This window comes from Paroedura picta, chromosome 2, assembly GCF_049243985.1.
Source record: "Paroedura picta isolate Pp20150507F chromosome 2, Ppicta_v3.0, whole genome shotgun sequence".
Taxonomy (NCBI): Eukaryota; Metazoa; Chordata; class Lepidosauria; order Squamata; family Gekkonidae; genus Paroedura; species Paroedura picta.
The window spans coordinates 37,770,931-37,796,952 of NC_135370.1; the positions used below are offsets into that span (position 1 = coordinate 37,770,931).

The 26,022-nt window shown below is 47.5% G+C and overlaps 1 protein-coding gene across 5 annotated transcripts in view; it reads right to left on the reverse strand.

Annotated features, from left to right (window-relative positions):
* Positions 1-11: 11 nt before the first annotated feature.
* The window catches only part of NOSTRIN (nitric oxide synthase trafficking), a 42,860-nt gene continuing 16,849 nt past the window's right edge, over positions 12-26,022 (reverse strand). For 2 of the 5 annotated variants that reach the window (XM_077319802.1, XM_077319806.1), the window contains 11 exons: positions 22,261-22,323; positions 21,969-22,050; positions 18,554-18,616; positions 17,005-17,103; positions 15,617-15,742; positions 12,115-12,213; positions 11,900-12,025; positions 8,682-8,790; positions 7,412-7,500; positions 5,676-5,801; positions 2,576-4,352 (listed from right to left, as the gene is read on the reverse strand). In XM_077319802.1, the coding sequence (XP_077175917.1) occupies positions 3,906-4,352; positions 5,676-5,801; positions 7,412-7,500; positions 8,682-8,790; positions 11,900-12,025; positions 12,115-12,213; positions 15,617-15,742; positions 17,005-17,103; positions 18,554-18,616; positions 21,969-22,050; positions 22,261-22,323 (1,429 nt within the window). In that variant the 3' untranslated portion in view covers positions 2,576-3,905. Of the gene's footprint in view, positions 1,192-2,522; positions 4,353-5,675; positions 5,802-7,411; positions 7,501-8,681; positions 8,791-11,899; positions 12,026-12,114; positions 12,214-15,616; positions 15,743-17,004; positions 17,104-18,553; positions 18,617-21,968; positions 22,051-22,260; positions 22,324-26,022 lie in introns of those variants that run through there. The other 3 variants (XM_077319805.1, XM_077319803.1, XM_077319807.1) reach the window with 3 other exon arrangements.

The following is a 26,022-nucleotide window of genomic DNA, read 5'->3' on the forward strand; positions in this document are numbered from 1 at the left end:
AATTACAGGCTCCATTTGGCCCTTACATTCATATTCCACTATTCGGTGGACTGCAGTCTGCCTTCTGTGATGATGGGAGAAATGGAGAATCCCATTCCACCCCCCCCCCCCCACACACCCAGTACAGCAGTCCTGTGAGGTAGGTTAGGTTGAGAGAGAATGACTCATCCAAAGTCACCCAGGAAGGTACAGAGTAGAATAGTTCCCGGGGTCTCCTTGTCAACATCCACTACTGCAGTGGTCCCCAACCTTTTTATCACCAGGGACGCCAGGGACCACTCACTGGGGACCACTCAACGCCTTTTACTGAGGCCCAGTGGGGGGGTAGTTTACTCCTCTACTCTCAACCACTGCCCTAATGCTCTCTGATTGCTATGGTAATGTTTAAACATCCCTTCAAAATAAGATACAGACACGCCACAACAATAAAGTGTATTGTAAAGGGCCGGGGGGGATGAAGTAAAGGGCCGGGGGTGGGGAGAGAAGGCGTCCTTCGGGGCCCACCTCCAATTAGTCAAAGGACCACATGTGGTCCGCAGCCCACAGGTTGGGGATTGCTACACTACTGTACCACATGTCTTTTTGGGGACTGCCTGGGTTGAGGGGAAGAAGGTTGCATTGCACACACAACACTGAGTAGCATCCCTAAAGACAGTTCCACGTGGAGCTGTAGCAGTATCAGAAACTATGGCTAAAACCAGATTGTTGTCTGCTGCTTACCCCGCCAGATCTTTAGCAACAGGGATAAGTTACGGTCCCTCTAGGAGAGTTTGGGAAACAGGTATTAAATCACAAGTCAAAAACCCTGTTCCCATCGGTGTTGAAATCCTAACTAAAATACCAGTTCTGAAAGATTTTGGTAAGAGGGCGTTTAACGTGACCCTGTACGGATTTGCCAAATAGAAAGACTGGCTCTTCCACAAAGTCCTATAATACAGTAGCTTGCTCCTTGGGTGCTCGGTCTTCATTAAATAAACCCATAATGTGCTTTGGATTTGCCTGCTATCCCAGGTATGGTTGTCTGGTTTTGTATACTTTAACGACACGTCGAAGCCTCGGCAGCTGTAAGGTTCTCATCGGGACAGGGGGAGGTTTCTTCTACGTATGTCGCTGGGAAAATACCGCTTTTCCCATTCAGGGATCCGTGCCACCATCCGTCATCTTCTTTCTGATGAATTACGATCATGTCACCTACAAAAAAAATAAGAAAAGAAAGGTGTTTACTAGATTGATTTTATTGAATAAGTATTATAAGGTAAAGGTATCCCCTGTGCAAGCACCGGGTCAAGTCTGACCCTTGGGGTGACGCCCTCTAACGTTTTCATGGCAGACTCAATACGGGGTGGTTTGCCATTCCCTTCCCCAGTCATTACCATTTACTCCCCAGCAAGCTGGGTACTCATTTTACCGACCTCGGAAGAATGGAAGGGTATTATACAACTGTGCTTAATATGGGGTTGGATCTAGTTGAAATTTCTAAGGGGGGGGGAGACTTTTGCCAGTTTCCCTTTCCCACGGCTGAGCTGTTCTCTGGGCCCTTTCCCACGAGCAGAAATGGGACTTTTCCAGTGGAATGCCCTTCCCCACGTGACCCCTACCTTGCTTTCATCTAGGCACCAAGCAAAAACACTCTGTTTGCACCTAGAGTTTTTAGAGGTTTTCTGTCTTAATCGTTTCTGTCCTGGGGATTATTTCAACTGCGACGTTTTAAACCATTCAACATACATTTTACGCTGTTGTGCTCTGGTTGTTTTCATGACGCCGACTTCGATTTGTTTTAATGGCTTTGTTTTACCGTAATTGCAAGCCACCTTGGACAGGTCACTGGAGAGGCAGCATAAAAACTTGCTAAATAAACCAGTCGATAAAATATATACGTTCTTGTGTCCCGCTGAAGTTACCTCACGTTGAAGAATGGATTTTCTTTGCTTTTCTGGCTTTGTAATCTCAAAGCTGCTGAGTTGTAGTGGATGAAAACTCCCTCCTGATAATGTACATAAGTTATTAAAACTTTTTTCTAGATTTGTACCTTTTATGTTAGCTTGCTTGCACCTGGGAACCTTGTGTTATTGGGTCAGAAAGTGCAATCTGTATGGTGCTCTCCCCGCGCCTGTTTCATTCTTAAAACATCTAGTGGGTCACCCTCTGAACATGTGGGTTGAGATTTGACATGCAAATAACACTTATCTGACATACGTTTTCAGGAACAGTATGTATATTATTAGACTTTCTTGCTCTTTATCCACCTACTGGGACCATCTTTTCCCTTCTGTTCCACCAAGAGCAGGGGTAGTCAAACTGCGTCCCTCCAGATGTCAATGGACTACAATTCCCATGAGCCCCTGCCAGCATTTGCTGGCAGGGTCTCATGGGAATTGTAGTCCATGAACATCTGGAGGGCTGCAGTTTGACTACCCCTGCCCAAGAGCATTAAGATCTTCAGAACAACATTTGCTCAGGATCCCCAGCCCAAAGGAGGTGAGATGGGCCCTTCTATTTAGAGGCATGGAAAGGTTAGTTACCTTTTTTCAAGCAAAGCTCGTCTTCCCTTTCGGATTGGTAGTCGTACAAAGCCATGCACGTAGTGTGTGTTGAATCGCTGTTCTCTGGACGCAACGAGGGCGTCACGGGATTTGAACTGCAAACAGCTGCTGGAAAGCGGAACAAGAAAACACTGAGGTTTACAGCGGAGAGGTCATCACTGTGGCTAAGCAACTCTTCTGCAATTCTCTTTTTAGGGCCCACTCTACTACTACTCTTGGATTAAATTTTTAAGAGGGGCAGATTGTCAGAGGCGAAGGGCTAGAAGCGTTCTGTTCCCTTTTGGGCATGGAAATCCCACCCTCTTAATTAAGAAGTATGCTTGAAGATGGGTTGCAGCCTTTAGCAGGCAATCCTATTTTGGCTCCCTCTTTGCTTCTATTTTATTTTTTCATTTTATTTTTAAATTTGTATACCGCCACTCTCAAATTGACTCGCGGCGGTTCACAATAATACACCATAGTGAAGAAATACTCTATTTAAGTTGAGGCCTGCTGTCCCCCAGCTGCATACATCTGAAGGAACAGTGGATACAAGAAGCTTAGATGAAGGGGGAAATGGAGTCATGGTCCCATCCCTGTGGTATCTTTCATGCTCTGCCTTTTCATAGAATCATAGAAGGGGCCATACAGGCCCTCTAGTCTAACCCCCAGCTCAGTGCAGGGTCAGCCTAAGCATCCATGATAAGTATCTGCCCAGCTGCTGCTTAAAGACCACCCGTGAGGGGGAGCTCACCACCTCTTTAGGAAGCCGATTCCACTGCTGAATTAGACTGACCGGGGGAGAAAATTTCAACCCAACTGCATTAAAAGTGTCAAGGAAAATGGGAAATTACAACAGAGATTCTTGCTGGGAAAAGTTATTGGGTATAAAGTTCAAGGAGTGAACTTAAGTTTTTCTGCTCATTAACATTCTACTACTATTCTCATTGGAGTGGCAGCTATCATGCCACATATGGTTCTGGATCCAGAAAGTGGTATACGACTCTTGGCAGAGGTAGGCTCCTGACACTGAAGAGACAGTTTTTATACCCCGCTTTTCACTGCCTGAAGGAGTCTCAAAGCAGCTTACAATTGTCTACCCTTCCGTTCCCCACAACGGACACCATGTGAGCTAGGTGGGGCTGAGGGAGCCCTGAGATTACTGCTCTGTGAGAACTGAACTATCAGGGCTATGACTAGCCCAAAGTCACCCAGCTGTCTGCATGTGGAGGAGCGGGGAAACAAACCCACTTCTCCAGATTACAGGCTGCCGCTCTTAAACATGACACCACACTGGCTCTCAAGAGACATCACTTGACATGAAACAAGCTTGGGATCCAGCCCTGTGTATTTATGGAAGAGAAGGGAAATAAGACCCTTGTATCATGATCCAAGAGCCTCTTGTGGTGCAGAATGGTAAGGCAGCAGACATGCAGTCTGAAAGCTCTGCCCATGAGGCAGGGAGTTCAATCCCAGCAGCCGGCTCAAGGTTGACTCAGCCTTCCATCCTTCCGAGGTCGGTAAAATGAGTACCCAGCTTGCTGGGGGGTAAATGGTAATGACTGGGGAAGGCACTGGCAAACCACCCCGTATTGAGTCTCCCATGAAAGCGCTGGAGGGCGTCACCCCAAGGGTCGGACATGACCCAGTACTTGCACAGGGGATACCTTTACCTTTACCTTTTATCATGATCCAACAACAACGTAGGCTGTTACCTGATGAAGAACTTGGGCTACTTCCTCTTTCATTGGTCACCCGTGCGCTCAGAGTTCGCTCAAACTGTTTCACTTTGGCAGGGCAAGCGATCATTACAGAACAATGCATGCAATCCTAGAAATTATGGTGGGAAATAGCATCATTCAACTTTTTTTTTTCCATCTGGTTCTAGTTTGCTTCGGAAGAAATGCAAAAATAATGTAATCTTGGCAAAAATTGCTGTTCCTGAAGCACATCAAAGCAAGCTTCCGTTGTGCCCGAAAACAAGGGTTTTATGGAACAATCTTTGACTGAAGCCTACTGCTAGGAGGGGCCAAGGGGGAAGCTGTTCGTAATTCTTTTTTTATTCATGTCTGTTTCGAAAGAAGCCGCCTCTTGTAGCTTCCCAACACTCAGAATGGATGCATGACTGAAAAGAGAAATTGCAATGGTCCAAGTCTCTTAGGCAGGGGTAGTCAAACTGCGGCCCTCCAGATGTCCATGGACTACAATTCCCAGGAGCCCCCTGCCAGCGTTCGCTGGCAGGGGGCTCCTGGGAATTGTAGTCCATGGACATCTGGAAGGCCGCAGTTTGACTACCCCTGCTCTTAGGCATGCGGTTAGAGATTTCTCTGCCACACATCACTGGGGATGGAAGCGTTCTGGGTTAATGGGATCTCATCATTTCCATTCTCGACTCTAGAGGTCTGCACAGGTCACAGTATATACTAGGGATTAGTGCTTCAGCTTGCCTAGGCGATCACTGAAGCCCAAGGCGGCGCATAGGAGACCAGTGCTACGGTGCGGAGAGGAGGGGTGGCACTGGCCTCCCACGCACTGCCTCAGGCTTCGGTGATCGCCGAGGCGGCCGAGCCAAGCCAAGTACTCATCCCTAGCATATACCTTTCTATCGTCAAGTCCAGGGGTAGTCAAACTGCGGCCCTCCAGATGTCCATGGACTACAATTCCCAGGAGCCCCCTGCCAGCGAATGCTGGCAGGGGTTCCTGGGAATTGTAGTCCATGGACATCTGGAGGGCCGCAGTTTGACTACCCCTGGTCAAGTCTGTACATTATTTCATTTATGGATCCTGTGAGCTCAGCTCCTGAGACCTGGAGAGGGGAAAAAGAAAATGTGGGCTGCCAATCATCTTGCAAGCTGGCTAAAAACACACCAGCTCAAAACGGTGCAATGCCATCTTCTCAACTATCTCTTCAAGGTTCTTCAAGTCTCTGCAGTGGTCTCAGCCGCGCCAAGGCAGGCTTTTTGAACAACTTACACCTACTTGGGATGGACAAGAACAAGCTTCGTGATGCCTGGAGTTTTAGCAGCAGCAAGACTTGGTTGACTCTCGCCCATGCATGCGGGTGAAGAGAATAAGACTGTACAGAAATTCCAGCAAGACTGTCTCCTAAGCAGTGGGGCCGGATCTTCGAACGCTACCTGTTTCTGAAATTACCTTTTCTTTCCATTTGGAAATGCAGTTGTTCCAGGGTTCTGTCGGCTTCGGCTTCTGTTCCATTTCTGCTAGGATGCTGCCCAACTTGAAGTAGTTTGCTTGTAGAAGGTTAACTTTCAGAGTTGCCTTCAGTGGTGCACATAAAGAAACACTATTAATAAAACATCATTTTGCTGCATTTCTTAAGAACCAGAGAGGAACTCGGTTATAAAACCTCCACTCTCACCTCTCCCTTTGTCCTAAAAGGAGAGTTTAAGTAAGAGATGCGGAAGCCAGACTGTTTTTCACTCTCCAACTTTCTGTGGGGAAATTCACTTGGCTTTATCGCAATCCTGCGGCCGCTGTTCTTGAACGATAACCAGTCCTTTGACCCAAAGGGAAGGAGCTGCAGCTAAGTGGCAGAAGATCTGCTTTGTATGCAGACAATCCTGGGATCTTCAGTTTAAAGAATCAGGTAAAAGGAAATGTGGAAGACCTGAGACCATGGAGACCGTGACCCTTGATAGACCACAGTTTTGATTCAGTATCAGGCAGACTCGTGTATTCCTGCCACACAATCTGCTGGAACTTTGAGATAAAAATTCTGTAATTTTTCATCTGACTAGCCCTCCTCTGTACCTGCGGAACTTTGAGATAACCTACACCAGCCTTCTTCAACCTTTTGGCCGTGGAGGGTCCCCAGAAATACTTTTCAAGCTTTGAGAAACCCTGGAACTGGGTTGGATGTGTGGCTGAGTCCATGAACATCTGGAGGACCACAGGTTGACTACCACTGCTCCAGATGATATAAAATGCTGAGAGTAAGTTAAAGGAGGAGCAGGGGAGAAATCATCCAGGTTAAGCTGCTGAGAAAACCATGGAAGGGGAGTCTTGATGGCATTTTGACCATTGTTGTCCCCTTCCACTATTCCTCATGTCCCTCCCCCCCCCCCGCTTTGGAAGTTCTGAAAGCCAAATTACTAACTGATGGTGCTAGCAAGATGTTTCAAACACATAAAAATAGAACTCAATCCAATAACAGCAACAGAACTCTGAAATAGAATGAGTAAAAACATGTATTCCTGAAATAGAATAATAAAAAGAGACTGTAGATCTAATAAAAGCAGAATATGCACGGAAGCCTGAATCTCAGCTGTTTGCAAAGGCAGCCGGAAAACCTTTTCCAATCTTTTGACCATGGAGGAACCCCTGAAATATTTTTGAGGGTTCAAAGACCCCCCCAGAAACGGAGTCGTGCCCCGTCAGAGAAGTGGGTGCAGAAGTAGGATGCGGGGGCCAGCCAAGCAACCAAGCAAGCAATCATTTACCGTTTCCATTGTGGAGAAAGAGACTAGTCCTATAGCGCAGGGGTAGTCAACCTGTGGTCCTCCAGATGTCCATGGACTACAATTCCCATGAGCCCCTGCCAGCGAATGCTGGCAGGGGCTCATGGGAATTGTAGTCCATGGACATCTGGAGGACCACAGGTTGACTACCCCTGCTGTAGAGCAACAAGGGAAGTGGGCTCCAGTGTCTAGTGATGTCTGTGGCCATCTGAACTTCTGGGTATTGCTAAGTCTCTTGGGTAGCTCTAACGAAACTTCAGGGTTTTTCAGAACCCTCATTGGGAATCCCTGAGCTAAGCAAATGTCTGAGTGAACTGCTGAGCTTGAGATTTTCTGGTGATAAACTACCTACTGGCAGGTAGTTCCAAAGGTGGTCCCAAAATCTTTAGTCATTTACAGTTCAAACGGTACCTCACTGAGCTGCTCGGTGATCTCGATTTGATTCTTTGGATCTGAGAATTGTGGCATCTCCAGGTACGCTTGAAGCATCCTTTCCAGTGCTTAAAAAAAAGATATTGGAATTGACGATTATTGCCAAATCCTTGTCCTTAAAGGATTGTTTTAGTGGTGTTGTGGGATTTTGAAGCCCTACCAAGCAAGAGGTGAAGGAGTTCACTGAAAGATAACTTCCACTTCTCCACCAGCCACCTCCCCACCCCCAAAGTCATGGTGCTAAGAATGGGTCGAGGGTTGGACAAAATGTCACATGATGTAGTGGAACACCATAAGGAGGATTCAAACAGAATTCTGCTAGTGGAGAACTTGTTTCACAAGATTTCTGGAATATATGAATTCTAGAATATAAGGAAGTTATTTACTGAGGATAGAAATCTGGGTTCAAATGATCACTCAGGCTAATCTGTCTCAAAGGGTTTTTTATTAATTCATTTGTACCCCACCTTTCTTCTCAAGGGGGACTCCTCTCCTCCATCATATCCTCACAATAACCTTGTGAAATAGGTGAGGCTGAGAAAATGACAGACCCAAGGTGAGTTTCCATGTGGGGATTTGAACCTGGGTCCTGCACTTAACTACCCCACCATACTGGCTCACAGGCACAGAGAACAATGTAAATTTCCTTAAATTCCTTGGAATAAGGGCGGGATAAAAACAGAATAGGATTTTATGGGATGTATTGTTTTTATGATTGTAAGCCGCCTCGAGGCAACACTGCCGTGTGAGGCAGGATATAAATTTAAAAATAAATAAATAGAATAGATAACAAAGTCAGTTACAAATTTGTGTAGCTCTTTGTCCTTTGTAATGGTTCTTAAAAACCAAAACAAAATGAAAGGGACTGAACTCAAAGTATTGCTCATGTAATCATACCCTAGATCAGCCTTTCTCTTTTACCATTGAGAAACCCCTGAAACATTCTCCAAGCTTGAGAACCCCCAGAAGTGGGACAATCATGCAGAATATGGTTGGGAAGCTACCCCAGGCTCCTCCCCTTCCCATCCCCTCCAGGCCCATCATTGGCCACTGGGTATGTGTGTGGGTTGACATGACCATATATGGTCATATCACCTGATAAATATGGAACAAATGTTTAAAATATATAAAATGTTAATTAGCTCCCACCCATTTGGGAACTCCTTCCAGAATCTTCAAGGAACTCCAGGATTTCATGAAACCCTGGTTGAGAAAGCCTGTCCTAGATCAAGGCACAACAGATAAGAACCTCTCTTGTCCTGTAGGGCCTTTTCTAAGTCCTTTTGTAGGCGGAGAACTTTCGTTCTGATGGACGTGTGCCTTCTCTCTTTTTCAATAAGGCTTGATGGATCTTCCTCCTGTACAGGAAACATCATTTAGACCCAGCAGAGCAATTGGAAAAGAAAACGGAGTTAAAGCCGGAGCAGACACCTATTAAAAGTGCAAATCTGGAGTAAAACATACCTTAGGTCAGGTTGACCAAACTGTGCCTCCCCAGATGTCTATGGACTGCAATTCCCATGAACCCCAGGAACTCATGTCCATGTCCACCGTTTGGCCACCCCTGCACTAGGTCATATTCTGAATTCAAGTGTGCTTTGACTACTGAAGGTATCTTCGCCACCAATTCACCCCACAGGATAATTTATACATTTCATAGAGATGTTATCCATGTTGAATGTTTCAATTGTTTGTTAGAAATAAATTTTTTAAAAGATGAGATGTAAGGAACATTTCCCATCATTGCATGGAGGACAAGTAGGTCCATCAGGACAGGACATGGACTACTGGGTCATATCTGCACTTAAATTTTATTTCCACTGTAGATCCTGCCAAATTCTCATCAATTTGAACCTGGATCTACAGCCTTCCTTTCCCCCAACCTGAAACAGGTCGTCCATCTGCATTTGCATTGTCCCAATTGCTGTTCTCCTTCCTGCTCAATTGGGGGGGGGGGCGTGTGAAGCTCCAGCTGGCATTGAAGAAGCACATTTGTCTCCCAGAGCAAGCTGGGGGTGGGGCAAGTGACAAGTTTTCCTGCAGTCTTTGAACTGAGACTCTGACCAATCAGCAACAAACAGCTGACATCTATACTTGCTTTCGGAGTGCTTTTCTCAAGTGTAATGAGATATATCCACTGCTGCATACTGCCGAGAAAAGGTAGTGACACTGCGGACTTGATCATGGACGTTGCGGAGGGAAAATTTAAAGCACCCAAAATCAAAATGGAAATCAAATTAAGTGTGGAGCAGGGAGGGGGGTATTACTCTGGGAGAGGATAAAAAGCAAAATGTAGACTTGACCCTGGGCTCAAGTTAGGCTGAGAGTGTGTGGCAAATATCCCTTGATATGGAGACAGCAGATCTGGAAGCAGGACAAGGAAGCACTCTCCTGGTTGCCAGGATGCCAACGCCTGCTGGGTGTGGACTCAAAGGCAGTGGACTGCCAGCTGGAACAGGGTGTGGCACAATGTCCCTCTGTGGGATGTCTGAGCTTAGAGGAAGTACCAATTAAAACCGAGTTTGCATGTTCACCGGGGAATGCCGCATTGTTCTTGGGGAGACATGAATGGCTGACCCCTACCTAGTCTGCACGCCATGCCTCCTTTGCATGCTGGGGCAGAGGCTATGCCCTCAGCTACATAGGGTGTTTAAGATGACTATGCTGATGTCACACAAAATAGCAGACCTGGGTAGATAGAACGCACCTTCCCTAGATAGCCCAGGCTAGCCTGATCTCTTTAGGTCTCAGAACATAAGCAGGATTAAGTATTTGGATGGGAGACCGTCAAGGAATACCGCGGTCATGATAGGCAATGGAAAACCACCTCTGAATGTCTCCTGCTTTGGAAACCCCACAGCAGGGAGGGCCAAACTGTGGCTCTCCAAATGTCCATGGACTACAATTCTCATGAGCCCCTACCAGCACCTCCAGATTAGAAGCCACTGCTCTTAACCACTACACCAAGCTAGCTTTCCTTGATGTAGTGGTTAAGAGCGTCAAACTCTAATCTGAAGAACCAGGTTTGATTCCCAAATCCTCCACATGCAGTCAGCTGGGTGACCTTGGGCTAGTCACAGTCCTGTTAGAGCCGATCTCAATAAGCAGTTCTCTCAGAGCTCTCTCAGCCTCACCTACCTCACAGGGTATTTGTTGTGGGGAGAAGAAGGGAAGGTGATTGCAACCCACTTTGGCATTCCTTCAGGTAGTGAAAAGCACGGTGTTAAAAAACAGCTCTTTAAGATTTAGGCTTCTGTGTCTTCGGATAATGTTTTTATTTATTTACTTACTTACTTATATTTAAATTTATTGCCCGCCTCTCCCCGAGGGCTCGAGGCGGGTTACAATGTTAGGCTAAAACTCCCATAAACCCCTTAAAACAGACATTAAAAAATCCCTTAAATATAAAATGAAAAACCAGAAAAGATTATGTGGCAGAAAATACATACCCAACCTAACAATCCCCTGAAACACACACTAATAGGGAGAGGGTGAACCGAGGGTGCAGATGCACCTTGTTTCCTCCACTCATGTAGGGAGGCCCCAGATCTTCCTTGTCGCATGGCCTCACAGTAGACCTGGCGGAAGAGCTGTTTTGCAGGCCCTGCGGAACACTGAAAGATCCTGCAGGGCCCACAGCTCTGTCCACCAGAGGCAGCAACCAATTTTATAGCAAAATCCCTTTGCAGATGGTGATACAAGTCATAAGGCCAGTTCCACTATCAGCAAGCCCCATTCCCTCAGTTATTGACACTCCTGTCCGCCTTCTGAACTGTCAACCAAGGCACCAGAAACATGAGAAGCCCAAAGGACCAGACTGACATGGGGCAAAGAGTTGCTGATCCTTACACTAAGGCAAAACAGACATCTAGGGCAGTGGTCCCCAACCTTTATTAGGTTGGGGACCGGCAGGGCATCAGGCCGCGCCCGCGGGGACCGCGCCCACGATTTGGGCCGCGCCCATGCATCGGGCCGTGCCCGGCCGCGCCCGCGAGCCGCACGGCCTGATGCCCTGCCGGTCCCCAACCTAATAAAGGTTGGGGACCACTGCCCTAGATGTCTGTTTTGCCTTAGTGTAAGGATCAGCAACTCTTTGCCCCATGTCAGTCTGGTCCTTTGGGCTTCTCATGTTTCTGGTGCCTTGGTTGACAGTTCAGAAGGCGGACAGGAGTGTCAATAACTGAGGGAATGGGGCTTGCAAGCTTGCGGCCTGGGAAGTTTTTTACTGCGGGGGGGGGCAGGGAGAGGGAGCCGTGGCCCGGCGCCATGGCCTTTGCGGCCCGGCGCCGGGCCGCGGCCCGCAGGTTGGGGACCACTGATCTAGGGCCCAAAACTGCATCAGGTGAGCCTGTGGAATGTAGTGAGGCACATGATGCCCCCTCCAAGAACCAGAGGAAGGAGGTATCTTTACAACACCCCATCACTACCCTGCCCGGAATAATGGTGACCATTTTAACAGGAACTTACGTAATAGTCTGTTAGTAAGAACTCTGTCTTGTTCTCTTCCACAGACATTGCCTTTTCTCCCAGCAACATCTGGGCGTCCTTCTCAGCATCGACTTTGCCAACAGCGCCATGCATCTGCGCGTGACACTAGAACCACGACAAAACAGGAAGGGTTACGAGGCGGGAAGTGTTCTTGTCCTATTAAAAGGGAAGGGGGAGATAACAGAATCACATACCTCAGTCAGACTGTGCCCAAAACTGGAAAGATGTTGGCTGTAGCAATTCAGCATATTGTACAGGAGGTGCAGACGCTCCTTTTCGAGACTGAGAATGTTCTGTTTGAAAGAGGAAAAGAAATGAGCGCACACAGAACAGACGGATTTGTTGTATTACACTGGTCTTCTGCTAGGGAGCACAGAACGACGGCAGTAATTCTGGTGGAATCGTTCTTTGAGTGTTGACTGTTACGTCAGAATGGGTCGCTCATGCAGATTGGGGGCAGATGACTCCACAATCTGAGGATGCTTCAAAATGTGTTTAGACTGGCATGCAACAATTTCTCAGCAGACCTCAAACTGCTGGTTACTACAAGGCGGCCTTTCTCAACTTCTTCGGGCTTTGAAAAATCCCAGAAGTGATGCGATCGTGCAGAATACGGTTGGGAAGCATAGCCCCTCCCCTTCGTACCCCTTCCAGGCCCTTCATTGGCCATTTTGTGAGGGGGGGGAAGAGGTCAACCTGACCATATATGGTCATATTACCCAATAAATGTTTAACAAATTAAAAAATATATATTTAATTCCCATTCATTCAGGAAATCCAGGGCTGTCTAGAAACTGCAGGGTTTCACAAGAACATGGTTGAGAAAGCCTTCTACAAGGTATAATAATTGCTGCTGGAGACAGTGGACATGCATACCTTGTAACATTTAAGTAGAATAGAGGCAAAGTTCAGTTTTAAACTGGAACTTTAAAGCAACTGCTTGTACAAGAACAGCCATCTGAACCTTGCTATGCAATTTTCACTTGGTGCTAATACCTGAAATTATCCTCTTGGGATCCAAGTTTTTGGGAAAGCATCATGTGCAAGGGCTACCTCCTCTAGGAGTGAAATTTCACAACTGTAGGGCTACAGTTGCAAAAGCCTCACAGAAAGGTATACAGTCCACACAGCATCCTCGTGGGCAGAAAGACCTCCCTAAGAAGTGGTAACCTAGCTTTCCCAAACAACCCAAAATGTGGCAAATTGTTACCAAGTGCACTGCATTTCCTTATCCCATAGTCTTCTTTCAGGAGGGATTGTTTCCCCTCATTGTGAGTATACGCGCCAGAATGAATATTCATATAAATACGCTTTAAGCTGATCCTGCGTTGAGCAGAGGCTTGGACTAGATGGCCTGTATGGCCCCTTCCAACTCTATGGTTCTATTATTCTATTCCGCGTTTCTACTGCAGGGGAAACTTGGAATGTGTTGAAGCCAGGATGCACATAAAAAGTGTACTGATGACATTCAAGGGGGTCTCAAGTAACAGGAAAACACAGCTCCTTCTGGCCCTCTGAGCTTGCTACCCCACCCCAAATTCATCCATTTATACAGACATTAACACCAGCGCTGGTGGCTCACAGATTCCAGTTGTGGCAGCTCGTGTCATCTCCTTGCACATGCTTTGAAACATCAAAAGGCACTGCTGGACCATAGTTCTAACAAACACCAGCCCTCTCACCACCCGAGATCCCAGGACTCTGCAATCCAAAGTGGATCTAGCAATCACCACACATGTTCACCGACATGATGAACTTTCTTCCATCTCCCTAGGTGAACTTTTAAAGTGCTTAAATTCGGCTGGGTCATGGCCTTTCTTCCCTTTACGGAGGTGTTCCTTTCGCTGAAGAACAATTTACAAAGTTTGGAGCAGATCAAAGCAACACTATTGACAGCAATTAAAAACACAGCCGCTCTCACAGCGGAGGTGGTGATGCTTAACAGAGTTTAATTAAACTTCTGCTTCAAGAAAAAAGAAAGATGGGTTGAGTTTATAGCCAAATTGTTGGCTCTGGTAGGTTTTTTAATTTTAAAAGCCTGTTTAATGAACTTCTGTGTTTCTGTTAGTTTTCTAGGTCAGATTCTAATTCCGAATGGTGAGAAGAGACAATTTTAACTACACTGGGTCCCCAAGAAAAAGAAATACCAGCTAAAGCCATAATCAGGATATGTGTATAGGATGAACAATCTGTTCCACTATATATTTCTGGTAAGGCCTTGGAGGAGGAGTGTGTCTCATGGCTTAAGTGCCACTCAGTGCTTAACGTCCACTCAGGGCGGCTGTCCTGCCCCTGAGTGCCTCCTCCTCCTCCTCCTCCAACCGGCTTGCCTGTGTGTCCAACGGCCAGCCAATCACTTTCCATCCCCCACTCCTGACCACCCCCTCCTCCTTCCATTTCCCTCTGAGGCTCGGAGGCTGCAGATCCCTGCTGTGTGAGAGCTTCCCCTGTCAGTGAGTTCCCTAAAAGTTGCCTGCAGCCTTTCCAGGTCCTGGGGGCAGAGGGAGGTCATCCACAGAGTTCTTCCACTCCACCCCCCCCCCCAATCTAGTGCCCGTTGTATTCCTGAATGCGACAGGCTTGGCCCCTAGTATATAAATGATTCCCTGTTCTTTTTGCCCTAAATCAGGGTTCCCCAGCACAGTGCCTCTGGGTGTCATGGCTAAGTGTTTTCAGAAAGTGGCTGGGACCAGATGAGGCTTTTGACTAGCAGGGCTTCTGATTGGCTGTTAGGGATGCCAGTTAACAATTGCAAAGACAGAGAAAAAAGAACAGTGCTCAGAAAAGAACCGTGTTCCTGCTGCAGCCCCTTGTGGTCAGGAGATCACAGGAAGGGAACTAGCCTTGAACTGGAAGGTCAGCAGTGGGAGGGAGCAACTGGGAAAGATTTTACCTCCCTCTACCGGCCGAGATGCCCTCTGCCTCCCCTAATGAGTACTGCTGAGATAGAGCAAAGCTTTGTTGGATGATGTTCTAAGAACATCCTTCAACCATCAAGTGGAGACCTTCAGTTGGTGTTTGTTCTGGAGGACAAATGAAGCAGCCTTAACGCCGAATCAGGCTGTTGGTTCATCAACCATCCCTAAATTGAGTGGCCTTGGGGAAGAAGAAGAAGAAGAGTTGGTTCTAAGTTTGAGACTCCTCCTCTACCCGAAGGAGTCTCAAATCGGCTTACATTCACCTTCCTTTTCATCTCCCCACAACAGACACCCTGTGGGATGGGTAAGGCTGAGAGAGACCTGATATTACAGTTCAGTCAGAACAGCTTTATCAGTGCTGTAGTGAGCCCAAGGTCACCCAGCTGGCTGCATGTGGAGGAGGAACGGGGAATCGAACCTAGCTCACCAGATTAGAAGTCTGCACTCCTAACCACTACATCAAGCTGGCCCTCTGTGGGTCTGCCAGAAATTGTTTTACTGAAGACGCCAGAAATGTCATCTGGAACTTACCCACGCTATGACCCATTCCCTATTCCTTCTTTTTAAAAAATGAACCTTCAAAATATGCCAGCTGGTTGTCCCAGGTGGGTTTTTTAAGGCCTTGATTTCTCTCTTGAACAGACACCTATAAATGAGGTATGCCGTTGTCCTTGTTGAACGGCAGAGGGAGAGGAGGTCAGAACGCGGCTCATCGCTGTTCCGAGGGGAAAAACACAGCCCGAAACGGTTAAAACAGCACACAAGAGGAAAGACTTGCCTGATGGCTGCTTTCTAAAGTGGTCCCCCATTTCAGCCTAGTTTCGCAGGCGGCCACGTTCTTCTTGTAATAGTCTTCGTCATCCTTTGCCAGTTTTGTTGCAGATTTTTCCAGGTTCCTGAGCAACTGAAATAAAAATATAAATGTGCGGCGATGTCAAAAACACACGAGATAATTGACTTTGCTCACTTGAGCTGCTGCCTCACAGTGGGCACAAATTGTCTTTCATTGATGCCGGCGTGAGGCCAGGAGAGGGAAGGTCAACCAACATCTTTACAGCTCCTGTCAGATTGCAATGTTATATGCAAAGCTGATGTGCAAAATAAAAAAAGGAAGTGTGTGGGTAGGAGATGGAAAACGATTATTATAAGTTGCACACTGCTGAGAAAAGGATAGGTGGGAGATGTGTGTCTGCCAGCAACGAAGCAGTACAAATAATTTGCACACTGTACGTCAGTGGTCCCCAACCTTTTTTCGGCTGGGGACTGGCAGGGCGACGGCCACGCCCGTGCAGCGAGCATGCGTGGCTGCGGCCGCACATGCGCGCTGTGCGGCCGAAATCGCACATGCGCAGCACTTTCGCGCATGCGCGACGCGGCCCTGATTCCCTCTCCCCCCCTCCCGCAGTAAGAAGCTTCCCGGGCTGCAAGCTTGTGGCCTGGGAAGTTTTTTACTGCGGGGGGGGGCGGGGAGAGGGAACCGCGGCCCAGCGCCCTGGCCTTCGCAGCCCGACACCGGGCCGCGGACCACAAGTTGGGGACCACTGCTGTACGTGATCGACACTTAATCCTGAACAGGTTACACCTTTCTAAGTTCACTGAAATCCATGGACCTAGAACAGGGATTCCCAGCCAGGGGTCCATGGACCCCTGTACATCCGCAGGAGCTCCAAGGGGGGTCCTTGACCTTTTCCCTTCTGCTTTAATGAACTCGGCCACAAGCTAGAGAATTTCCAGTGCTCTCCTCTCCCCCCCCCCGAGAATGAGTGAGTTCTCTCCTCATTTCTGTGCTGGGAGAGGGCGGAGCCTTGCATGTCTACTCCCACCTTAAACCACCACCTCTCTCCTCCCACTCTGTCCTTCTCAAGCCTGCCTGCTAATGCGTGTGATGATGTCACTTCTGGTGACATGTCACTTCCTGAGGGGGGGTGTGGTGGGAGGCATGGCCAGATGACATCACTTCCGGGGCTCCTCAAAGCCTGAAAAATTGTTCCTCCATGATCAAAAGGTTGAAAAAAGCTGCCCGAGAAGGATAGAACTCTACTAAGGATTGCACGTCTCATGTTGCTGATCCAAAGATTCTCCTGGTCACTATCTGAACACTGAGTAAAAGGTAGATCATGTAAACCAGTCCTGACTCCTTTCCCAGGCATTTACTTATCTGAGCACCTTTTGTTTGGTCTTTGGTGAAGCCAAGGGGTGGGAGTTTTCCGTATCCCGGAAGAGTGCTTCATGGTCCCTGGTAAATTCCTTTAGTTTCTTCTTGGCCTGCCACCAAATACAGAGATGAGCAAGCAAAGGAAATGTAATAATGGATAGATTCCCACCCCCCACCCACCCCAAAACTTGAATTGATTATTCTCCCCTCTCAAAGCTGAAGACAAACAAAATACGTTTGCCACCTAGAGAGGCTAACACCTTTCAGAAGATGATGTGTTGTGCCTCATGCAAGGAAGTGTCATTGCACAAAGTTTATGGCACAGCAATGCAACCTGGCATAGTAGCCACCCTTGAACACACACAGTAACCTGAACTAAAGTTGAAAACTTGAACAAAAAGATTGCATAGAAAACCAGTTTCTTGACTGGAGGGCCGCTATATTTTGACCTAGGGATGCCACCCCTCTTATAGGGCTGGGAGATCCCCCAGAATTACCGCTTATCTCCAGACTACAGAGATCAGTTCCCCTGGAGAAAATGGGTGCTTTGGAGGGTGGCATTGTGCCATCCTCAAATTTCCAGGAGTTTCCCAACCTGGATTTGTCAACTCTGCTCCCCTGTCCTCTGTCAGTGGCCCTGGAAAGCCTATTTTGACCACTAAAAATTCCATGCTAGTGATTCTGAAACCTACATACAAAGGCTGTAGCGGGAAAGGAAAAGAAATTGAATAAGACTTAGTGAAAAAGTTGACTGGATCTAACCCTCTATCTTTGCTATGCTAAAGGACATTTGTTGTCTTCATAATCCCTCCCATTAACCTCAAAGGGCAGACATGGATCACCCAGGGGCTAAATACCTGTCTAGAGAGGATGGATTTGGACTTTTGAAAGTCCATGCATTCCAGTCTGTGCTCTGCTCTCGCAGCACACCACACACGGGTGGAAAGTCAAATGGTGGATGTTTGGATACCATTCTGTCGTGCAACCATGCATCCACCATAGCTGGAAATTACAATCAGAAACAAGAGGGGGAATTGTCTCTCTCCACGGCCTGTCTAAGTCAAACCTACTTTAGCAACACCTTTAGATTCATGGTGCTAGGAAGGAGGAGAAGGAGAAAGGGTCTGCTACTATGAGCTACCTTCTGGCTAGGCTACAACATCACCAGGAAATACCTGGGAGCCTAACACGTGTCTGCAAATCTGTTCTTAAAGGATACGGAGCTGCATTTCAGGTAACAAACCGTGCTTGCTGGACAGTATGGTTCGACCAAGCATGTTGCTGTGTAATGGCCATCCAGATGGCATACAAGACTACCTTTCCCTTCCATATAGAGATAAAATATCAGATCTGCAATTAAGCAAGTCAGTGTTCATTCCCACCCTGGCACAGCCAGCCAATGCTTTTGACTGGAAATTTGGAAGCACAATATAGTTTCAGTTGAGCCCTTCTCAATCTCAGTTGTGTTGCTGAAACGGACAGGACTCCAAAGTGCTTGCTTTGACTGGATCAAGCCTGGGCAATTTTACAGTAAAAAAGAGGGGGGGGCGGGAACCTTGCCTTTATTTGTTGCCGCCAGTTGCTGATAACCATGTCCTCCGTCTTCTCCACCATGTTGTCTAGCTTGGGGGAGAGAAACACAAGAGCATTGAAAAAGCAAATATTCCTATCAGGCTTGTCTTCTAGTATTGGAAGAAGCCAATAAACAGCACTTTATTAGATCACATTGCTGTCGAAACGGCAGTTGAAAGGGGATTTTAGCACGAGGAAGAAAAAGAAAATTTGTAAAAAAAAGAAAAGAAAAAAGGAGCCTATTGTGCTTGCAAAACCAAATCCGCACAAGCTGAGATTGGATCCCTTTGTCGTTGGAACACTGAGTTATTGTAATCATTCACCTATGGCAGGGGTAGTCAAACTGCAGCCCTCCAGACGTCCATGGACTACAATTCCCATGAGCCCCTGCCAGCATTCGCTGGCAGGGGCTCATGGGGATTGTAGTCCATGGACGTCTGGAGGGCCGCAGTTTGACTACCCCTGACCTATGGTATTTTCTTGAGCAGAAAGAAAAATACAGGAAGTCAGTGAGTTCAACAGGGCAGTATTCAGTGGTATACAGATCCACGCCCTTACAGTACAATCTAGCTCCTAATGAATCATTAAGCAATCTCCCATTGATTGTATTGAAATAGGGATGCACCTTACTCAGTAAGTATAGAGTGGGTTCCCACCAGCTTTTGACTTACTCACACCCAGTTCTCTTCTTTACTTCCCCACCCTTTCCACGTGGCTTTTGTACACAGAGGTCCCATGATCCCAGGCATAGTCTTTGTGGGATAAGACAAAAGTGACACTCCCTTTTCATCAAGGGAAAAGTCACTTGGATCCAACCCTAATCTTCAGGATTACACTGGTATGCTTCCAAAGAATGGTGTTCCCCCTCAAAAGAAGATACTCCTTTTAAAACTATGTTTATTAATTCACAGTAATCACAGACATCAGATGGTATATCAAATTATATATTACATTTTGGGAGTATTTCAAAACATGATAAGCAAATATATGACTGTCACTGTTAAAATACACCAGCAGTCGGCAAGCTTTCGCTTGCCGCGGACTGCTGCTCCGGAGTGGGCGGAGAGGGCAGCCCGGGGGCCTGCGCACGCGCGGCAGCCCCAGCACAAACGCACATGCGCGGACTACTATGCATGCGTGTTTGCGCCCACCAGGGGCGCAAACGCGCATGCGCAGCAGTCCACGCATGCGTGTTTGCGTCGCTGCCATGCCAGCGGCCGCGGCTTCCCCTCCCGGCCCCTCCGGGCCGCAAGCTAAAGCGGCCGATTAGCTTGCGGCTTGGCAAGCTTTTCTTCTCTCCCCTCCCGAAGTGAGAAGCTTGCCGGCCGCGAGCTAATAACCCCTTTGGCGGCCGATTTGCTTGCAGCCTGGCGAGCTTCTAGCTTCGGGGGGGGGAGGGAAGAAGGAGCCGCGGCCCGGTGCCAAGGCCTTCGCGGCCCGGCGCCGGGCTGCAGCCCGCGGGTTGGGGGCCACTGAAATACACCACAGAAAATAGGACCTCCCACAAAAAAAAAAAAAAAACCCTCTACAATGGGCACACCATCGGAATCAGAATTGGAACATGTACATAAAATGGGAAGAGGGTGGTGGGAGGAGTTGGGACTCATTGCCTAACTGCCAGTTAGGTAGTATGTCCTGCCCCTGGCCGAATCCCCAAACAACTTCCTCTATGTGGAAGAAGTACCAGCCTGCAGTAAGTTAAGGCAGCCAGCAGGAGCTGGGAGGGCGGGCGGAAAGCCTGGGACTGCAGGCTCGGTGAGGGGGTAAGGAGGGAGGGAACCTCTGCCAGCACTCTCTCCCACACTGTGCAGTCCCACCGCAGCCTCACCAGAACTCGGCAGGCCTGCCAGGAGGAGGAGGGAGGAGGGAGCGAGCCAGTCCCCACCAGCACACCCACTGTCCCTAGCAGCCACAGTCATAGCCTTGCTGGGCCTCGGCAGGGCTGCATGGGGTGGGGGGAGAGGGAGGAAGGGAGTCCCCACCAGTGCTCCCCCCTGCCACAGCCTCTCCAGGCCTCAGCTGCTTGCCTGGGATTGGGGGAGAGGAACGGAGTCCCCGCTAGTGCTCCCCCTGCCCCAAATAGACCCACAGTGGCCTCTCCAGGCCTTGATGGGCTTGCCTGAGGTGGGGGGGGGAGGTTAGGATCTGTTGTATTTTTAAGTACAATGGGCTTTTTTGCTAGTAGTAATGATAATCTTTGTACACTTCCTATAGCAGAAAATCGATAATATTTAGATGTCTGTTTCTTAAAGAAGAAAAACAAGGTTTTATACCCCATTTTTCTCTACCCTATGGAGTCTCAAAGTAGCTTACAGTCTCCTTCCCTTCCTCTCCCCACAACAGACATCCTGTGAAATAGGTGGGGCTGAGAGTTCTCTGACAGGACTGCTCTGTGAGAACAGTGCTATCAGGACCGTGGTTGGCCCACAGTCACTCAGCTGGCTGCATGTGGAGGAGTGGGGAATCAAACCTGGCTCACCAGAAGCTACCACTCTTAACCACTACATCAGGCTTCAGAGAACCTTCACAGATTTGAGGAAAGAGTACAGATTTTGTAGCAGTGATGGTCATTTAACTGACTTACCTGAGGAAGCCAAACAATGACCCATAAAGTAGACCAGGGGTAGTCAAACTGCGGCCCTCCAGATGTCCATGGACTACAATTCCCAGGAGCCCCCTGCCAGCATTCGCTGGCAGGGGGCTCCTGGGAATTGTAGTCCATGGACATCTGGAGGGCTGCAGTTTGACTACCCCTGAAGTAGACAATTACTCTCAAGAGACTTGGGGTAAAGGAAAAACTTTTAAATTCACAGCTAACCTGGAAGATTCCCTGTTCAGAAAATGAGTATTTTGTATATGGTGATTGAGTCGATGATCAGAAGCCCTATGGATTTGATGAAGTTAAAGAGACATTTCCTTAGGATGACTAAGCCTATCTCTTCTTTCTTTCTGAGGGGACACCCACCCTTTTACCTGCTTAAGGAGCCTCTGCTATCTAGTGTAGCCTGCGAGAACCAGCATGCTGTAGCAGGCCAGCAGGACTAGAAATAGGAGACGTGTTCAAATCCCTACATGGCCACAAAGCTCGCTGGGTCATTTTGGGCCAGCCAGCTGGATCTACCTCACAGAACTGGTGTGGGAATAAAGCAAATAATGGAAGACGAATCACATAAGCCAACCTGAGCGCCATGAGGAAAGAGAGTGATAAAAAAAATGTAATAGATCTGTTTATATTGCTCTGTCTTCCCAACCTGGGAAGCAAATGAGCTGGAAAATGTAACTTCCAGCGTAAGACATTGAACATGCAAGGATATCGTTACACTAACCTCATCATACTAACTAGCATCGTATATACAAATGTCCTCAAAGCACTGTCTAAAAATGTAACAAAAAAGCTACTCACTGCTTTTTTCTTCTTCTCGTGTTCATCCAGGATTCGTTTCGTTGGGTTTATTGCTTCTGTCTGAATAGCTTTGCCAAGTTTACTGGGCACAGAACATAAAACACATACACCTGCTGCATGAAAATTTGCCTCCTCGGAAATTATTTGCCAGACAAACCATATGGGAACAGTTGTAAATATGCTCTGGGCAACCCCGGAGCAAGCCATAAAAAACCCAAAATGTTTATTGTACAAGTTTTAAAACCTTTCTCGCTCCCGGTGGACTTCGAATAACGCGCCGTCTTGTACTCACCAGTGCAAATCAGATGTTGATTTCATCCCTTCCGAAACACAATTCCAGGCACCGCAAATATAGCTAAAGAGAAATATGGATATTAGCCCTTGCTTCAGCTTTGGGAAATCAACACAAAATCTGCTAAGAATCTACTCAGAAATTCCATTTAAAATTCATATCACTTCTGCAATAGTGGTTTGCATTTGTAGAACCAAATTTGGGGGCCAAATCTGCAAAACTAATGCTAAAGAGAGCCAATGAGGCGTAGTTGTTAGAATATCAAAACAGGATCTGGGAGAAGTCTGCAGTGGAGGCTTGGCAGGTGACCTTGGGGTCAGAAGACATGTTCAGTGTGACACAAGTAGGGCCTCAGGTGCCTAATCTGACTCTCAGTCATGCATTCCTATGGGAGCTAACTTTTAAGAAACTTCTCTTCACACAAAAAGGTAGCTAAGCCAAAGATGAAAAGCTGCGAAAACATGTCTTTAACCAGTCCATGTTTTGGCTTTATGATCTGAATTAACAACTACTCTTCTGCTTCATACTTTGCCATGCATATTTCCTTTGTAACTGCTGATAGGTCACTTTTTCTTCGAGTTCTCCCCCTATGGCCATTCCTACTGGTGCGAGAAAAATGGCAGCCAGTCAGGGTTGGCAAATCAGCTCATGATATTAGTGAGATTCTTCTCCAGTCCCCCAGGCAACAGTGGTTTCAAGGTGGAAACCGTTTGCCAACCACAAGGCAATGAACACGTTCCCTTTACCGGAATAATATTATTATAATCTATAATAATAATAGTAATATGGGAAAGAGCATGTCGAAGAGCCCTGTGTGGCTCCCAAGTCACCTAGTATTATCGAGTTGCACACTCTAAAATGATAAATGTCTGAACTCAGGACATTACAGATACCCTGTGTGTTAATCATAGAAGAATCATAGAATCATAGAGTTGGAAGGGGCCATACAGTCCATCTAGTCCAACCCCCTGCTCAACACAGGATCAGCCCTAAGCATCCTAAAGCAAGACAAACCTTAGCCGAAAGGCTGAGAAGCTTCTCTGTGTTAAGAAAGAATCATACTGAAGAATTTGGTGGATGTTATCCTATATAATAAAATGTGCACGGTACTTCTCACAATGTGCCGGGCCTCTGATTGGCCCTTGCGGGGAAGGCCCTCCCCCTGAGGGCCACTCAGAGAAGCTGACGCCCCATCAGTAACCACCACGGGGCTTCTAATTGGACCTTGAGGGGAGGGCCCTCCCCTGACGGCCACTCAAAGAAGCTGGCACTCCATCAGTAACCGCCACGGGGCTTCTGATTGGACCTCAGAGAAGCTGGCGCACCTTTGATTGGCACTCGTTAGGAGGGGGACCTACCCACTGAGGACTAATAAGATGCTCTTCCAGCCCTCGGCAGGGGCCATGAGTCCTCTCTCCCTCCGCCATGGCCCAACACTTGCCCACCTGCCCACCCTCCCACGGACCAAGCAGTGGTATGAGCCACTGGCAGACTTCCTGGGAGGGCCTGTCCCCCTATCCCTGCACTACCTGGTAGTACATGACATGATAAACTTTCCTTTAGTCTCAAGATCAGTGGAAATGAAAACTGACCATGGAATTCTTTTATACTGTTCCCTTGAAATGGATTTATCACCTCCCATACCCTTTCTGGCTGCAAAAATAAACTGTGCTGAGCATCAAAGAAAAGCAGGATGTTCACAGGGTGGGAAGAAAAGATTTAGAAACATTCTGTAATAAAATAAAGTGACTGATGCTAAAGCATATGTTGCAAAGTTTCCACCGGTGTATGATAAATCTCAGTGTTAAATAGCCTTTGATATCTGCTGATAATTGTACTCTCCAATGCCATATTGCACAAATAAACTCAGAAAAATGTACCTTTAAAAAAAACGTTTTTCTTGTTATATATCTGCTGCAAACACTTCCAAACTATGATGCCCACAGAGGCCGCATGTTTGGGAACCTCTAGTCTCAATAAAATGAAGACAACAGATAGTTTGTGTGGCTGTGTTATCTATGCCTCCCTGGCGGTGGTTTGAGCAGACGGGGGTTACTTTTTCATTACAAAGAAAAGGGTCTTTGTTCTCCCTGTCTTTGTTCTCCTTGAAAAAAACCCAGCCTGAACAGATATATTAGCAAAAGCTAAGGTAGCATAAGGTGCTGCCGTTTGCTTCCAGGATATGAGTATATTCTCAAATTTGCTTAAAGAAATCAAATGCATTCAGACTTCTAAATTACATTTTAGTAGTACCAATTCATATGCTACAAATATTGCATTTTATGTCATGGGAGTCATCAGTTTAGACCTGATAATGAAAAGGAGAGTTGTTTTTTTTTGTACCCCACTTTTTGCTACCCAAAGGAGTCTCTCTAAGCAGTTTACAATCTCATTCCTCTCCCCACAACAGACAACATGTGAGGTAGGTGAGGCTGAGAAAGCTTGTTAAGTATGGCAGCACCCCTGCCTCACATGCTGGCACACGGTACTCCATAACCAGTAGTACACCGCAACTGTCTAGGCTTGGGAGCAAGCCAGACACTGGGACACACTGAAACACCCTGACCAGACACACTGCTAGGGCAGAATCCATCTTGGAAACCAGGACATGCCTTGGCTTGCCCTTGGCTACAGGTTGGAATTTCAGGTGCCTCTGGACTCTGATTCCCACCCCATAGTATTGCTGATAGCTTGGTCTGGCCAGAACTGGTTTGCTCAGGGCTCCTAGGCAAACTTCTTTGTCTTGCAACATTATTTTTTAAATTTATTTTTTAATATATAATTGCATTTCTATCCCGCCACTCCCACGAGGGCTCGTGGCGGCTAACAATGATAAAACCCCCAATGCATAAAACCCCAGAAAACCCATAATATTATAAAACACAAATCAACCATCCCCTTAAAATCCTCCAATCGGCGGCAAAAAAACCTCCCAAAAACCTCAGGGTGGAGGGGTTTTTAATCTGCTCCTGGGATGGGAAGAGTGGCAGGGGGGGAGCAGATTTTCGTCCGCGCACTGGCCTCAAACATAGACCTGCCGGAAGAGCTCCATCTTGCAGGCCCTGCAGAACGCCGAAAGCTCCCGCAGGGCCCATAGCTCTTTCGGGAGCTCATTCCACCAGGTAGGGGCCAGGACCAAGAAGGCCCTGGCCCTGGTTGAGGCCAACTGCTTTCCGGGGGCCGGGAACGACCAACAGATTTGTCCCCGCAGAGCCCTGCAGGGAACATAGGGTGAAAGGCGGTCCCTAAGTTATGTTACTACTACTTGGCCCCTCTACCAGGGGAAATCTCTTCTGCAAACACTAGCTGCCAGACCCATTGCGACATGACGGCTCCCTTTTCTTAGACCCATTGACACCTTTGTCTACTCTAAGGCCATCTCCAGCTTGGGCCAGCAGCTGCCCAACACCAGGCTCAGGGGGAATTTCCCACTAGCCTCCCACCTGGCTTGCATCATGTAGGCCAGCTCCCCCAAACCCTATATCAGGGGTAGTCAAACTGCGGCCCTCCAGATGTCCATGGACTACAATTCCCAGGAGCCCCTGCCAGCGAATGCTGGCAGGGGCTTCTGGGAATTGTAGTCCATGGACATCTGGAGGGCCGCAGTTTGACTACCCCTGCCCTATATAAACAATGGATTTAGCAAGCCCCAGTATGTATTTCGGATATGGAATCCATCTGAATCACCCTGCACGTTCCCCGTGCATCCTGCTTTCTCTTGCCTATCATCACTACAGGAAAGGTAATTATACTGGACCCTCT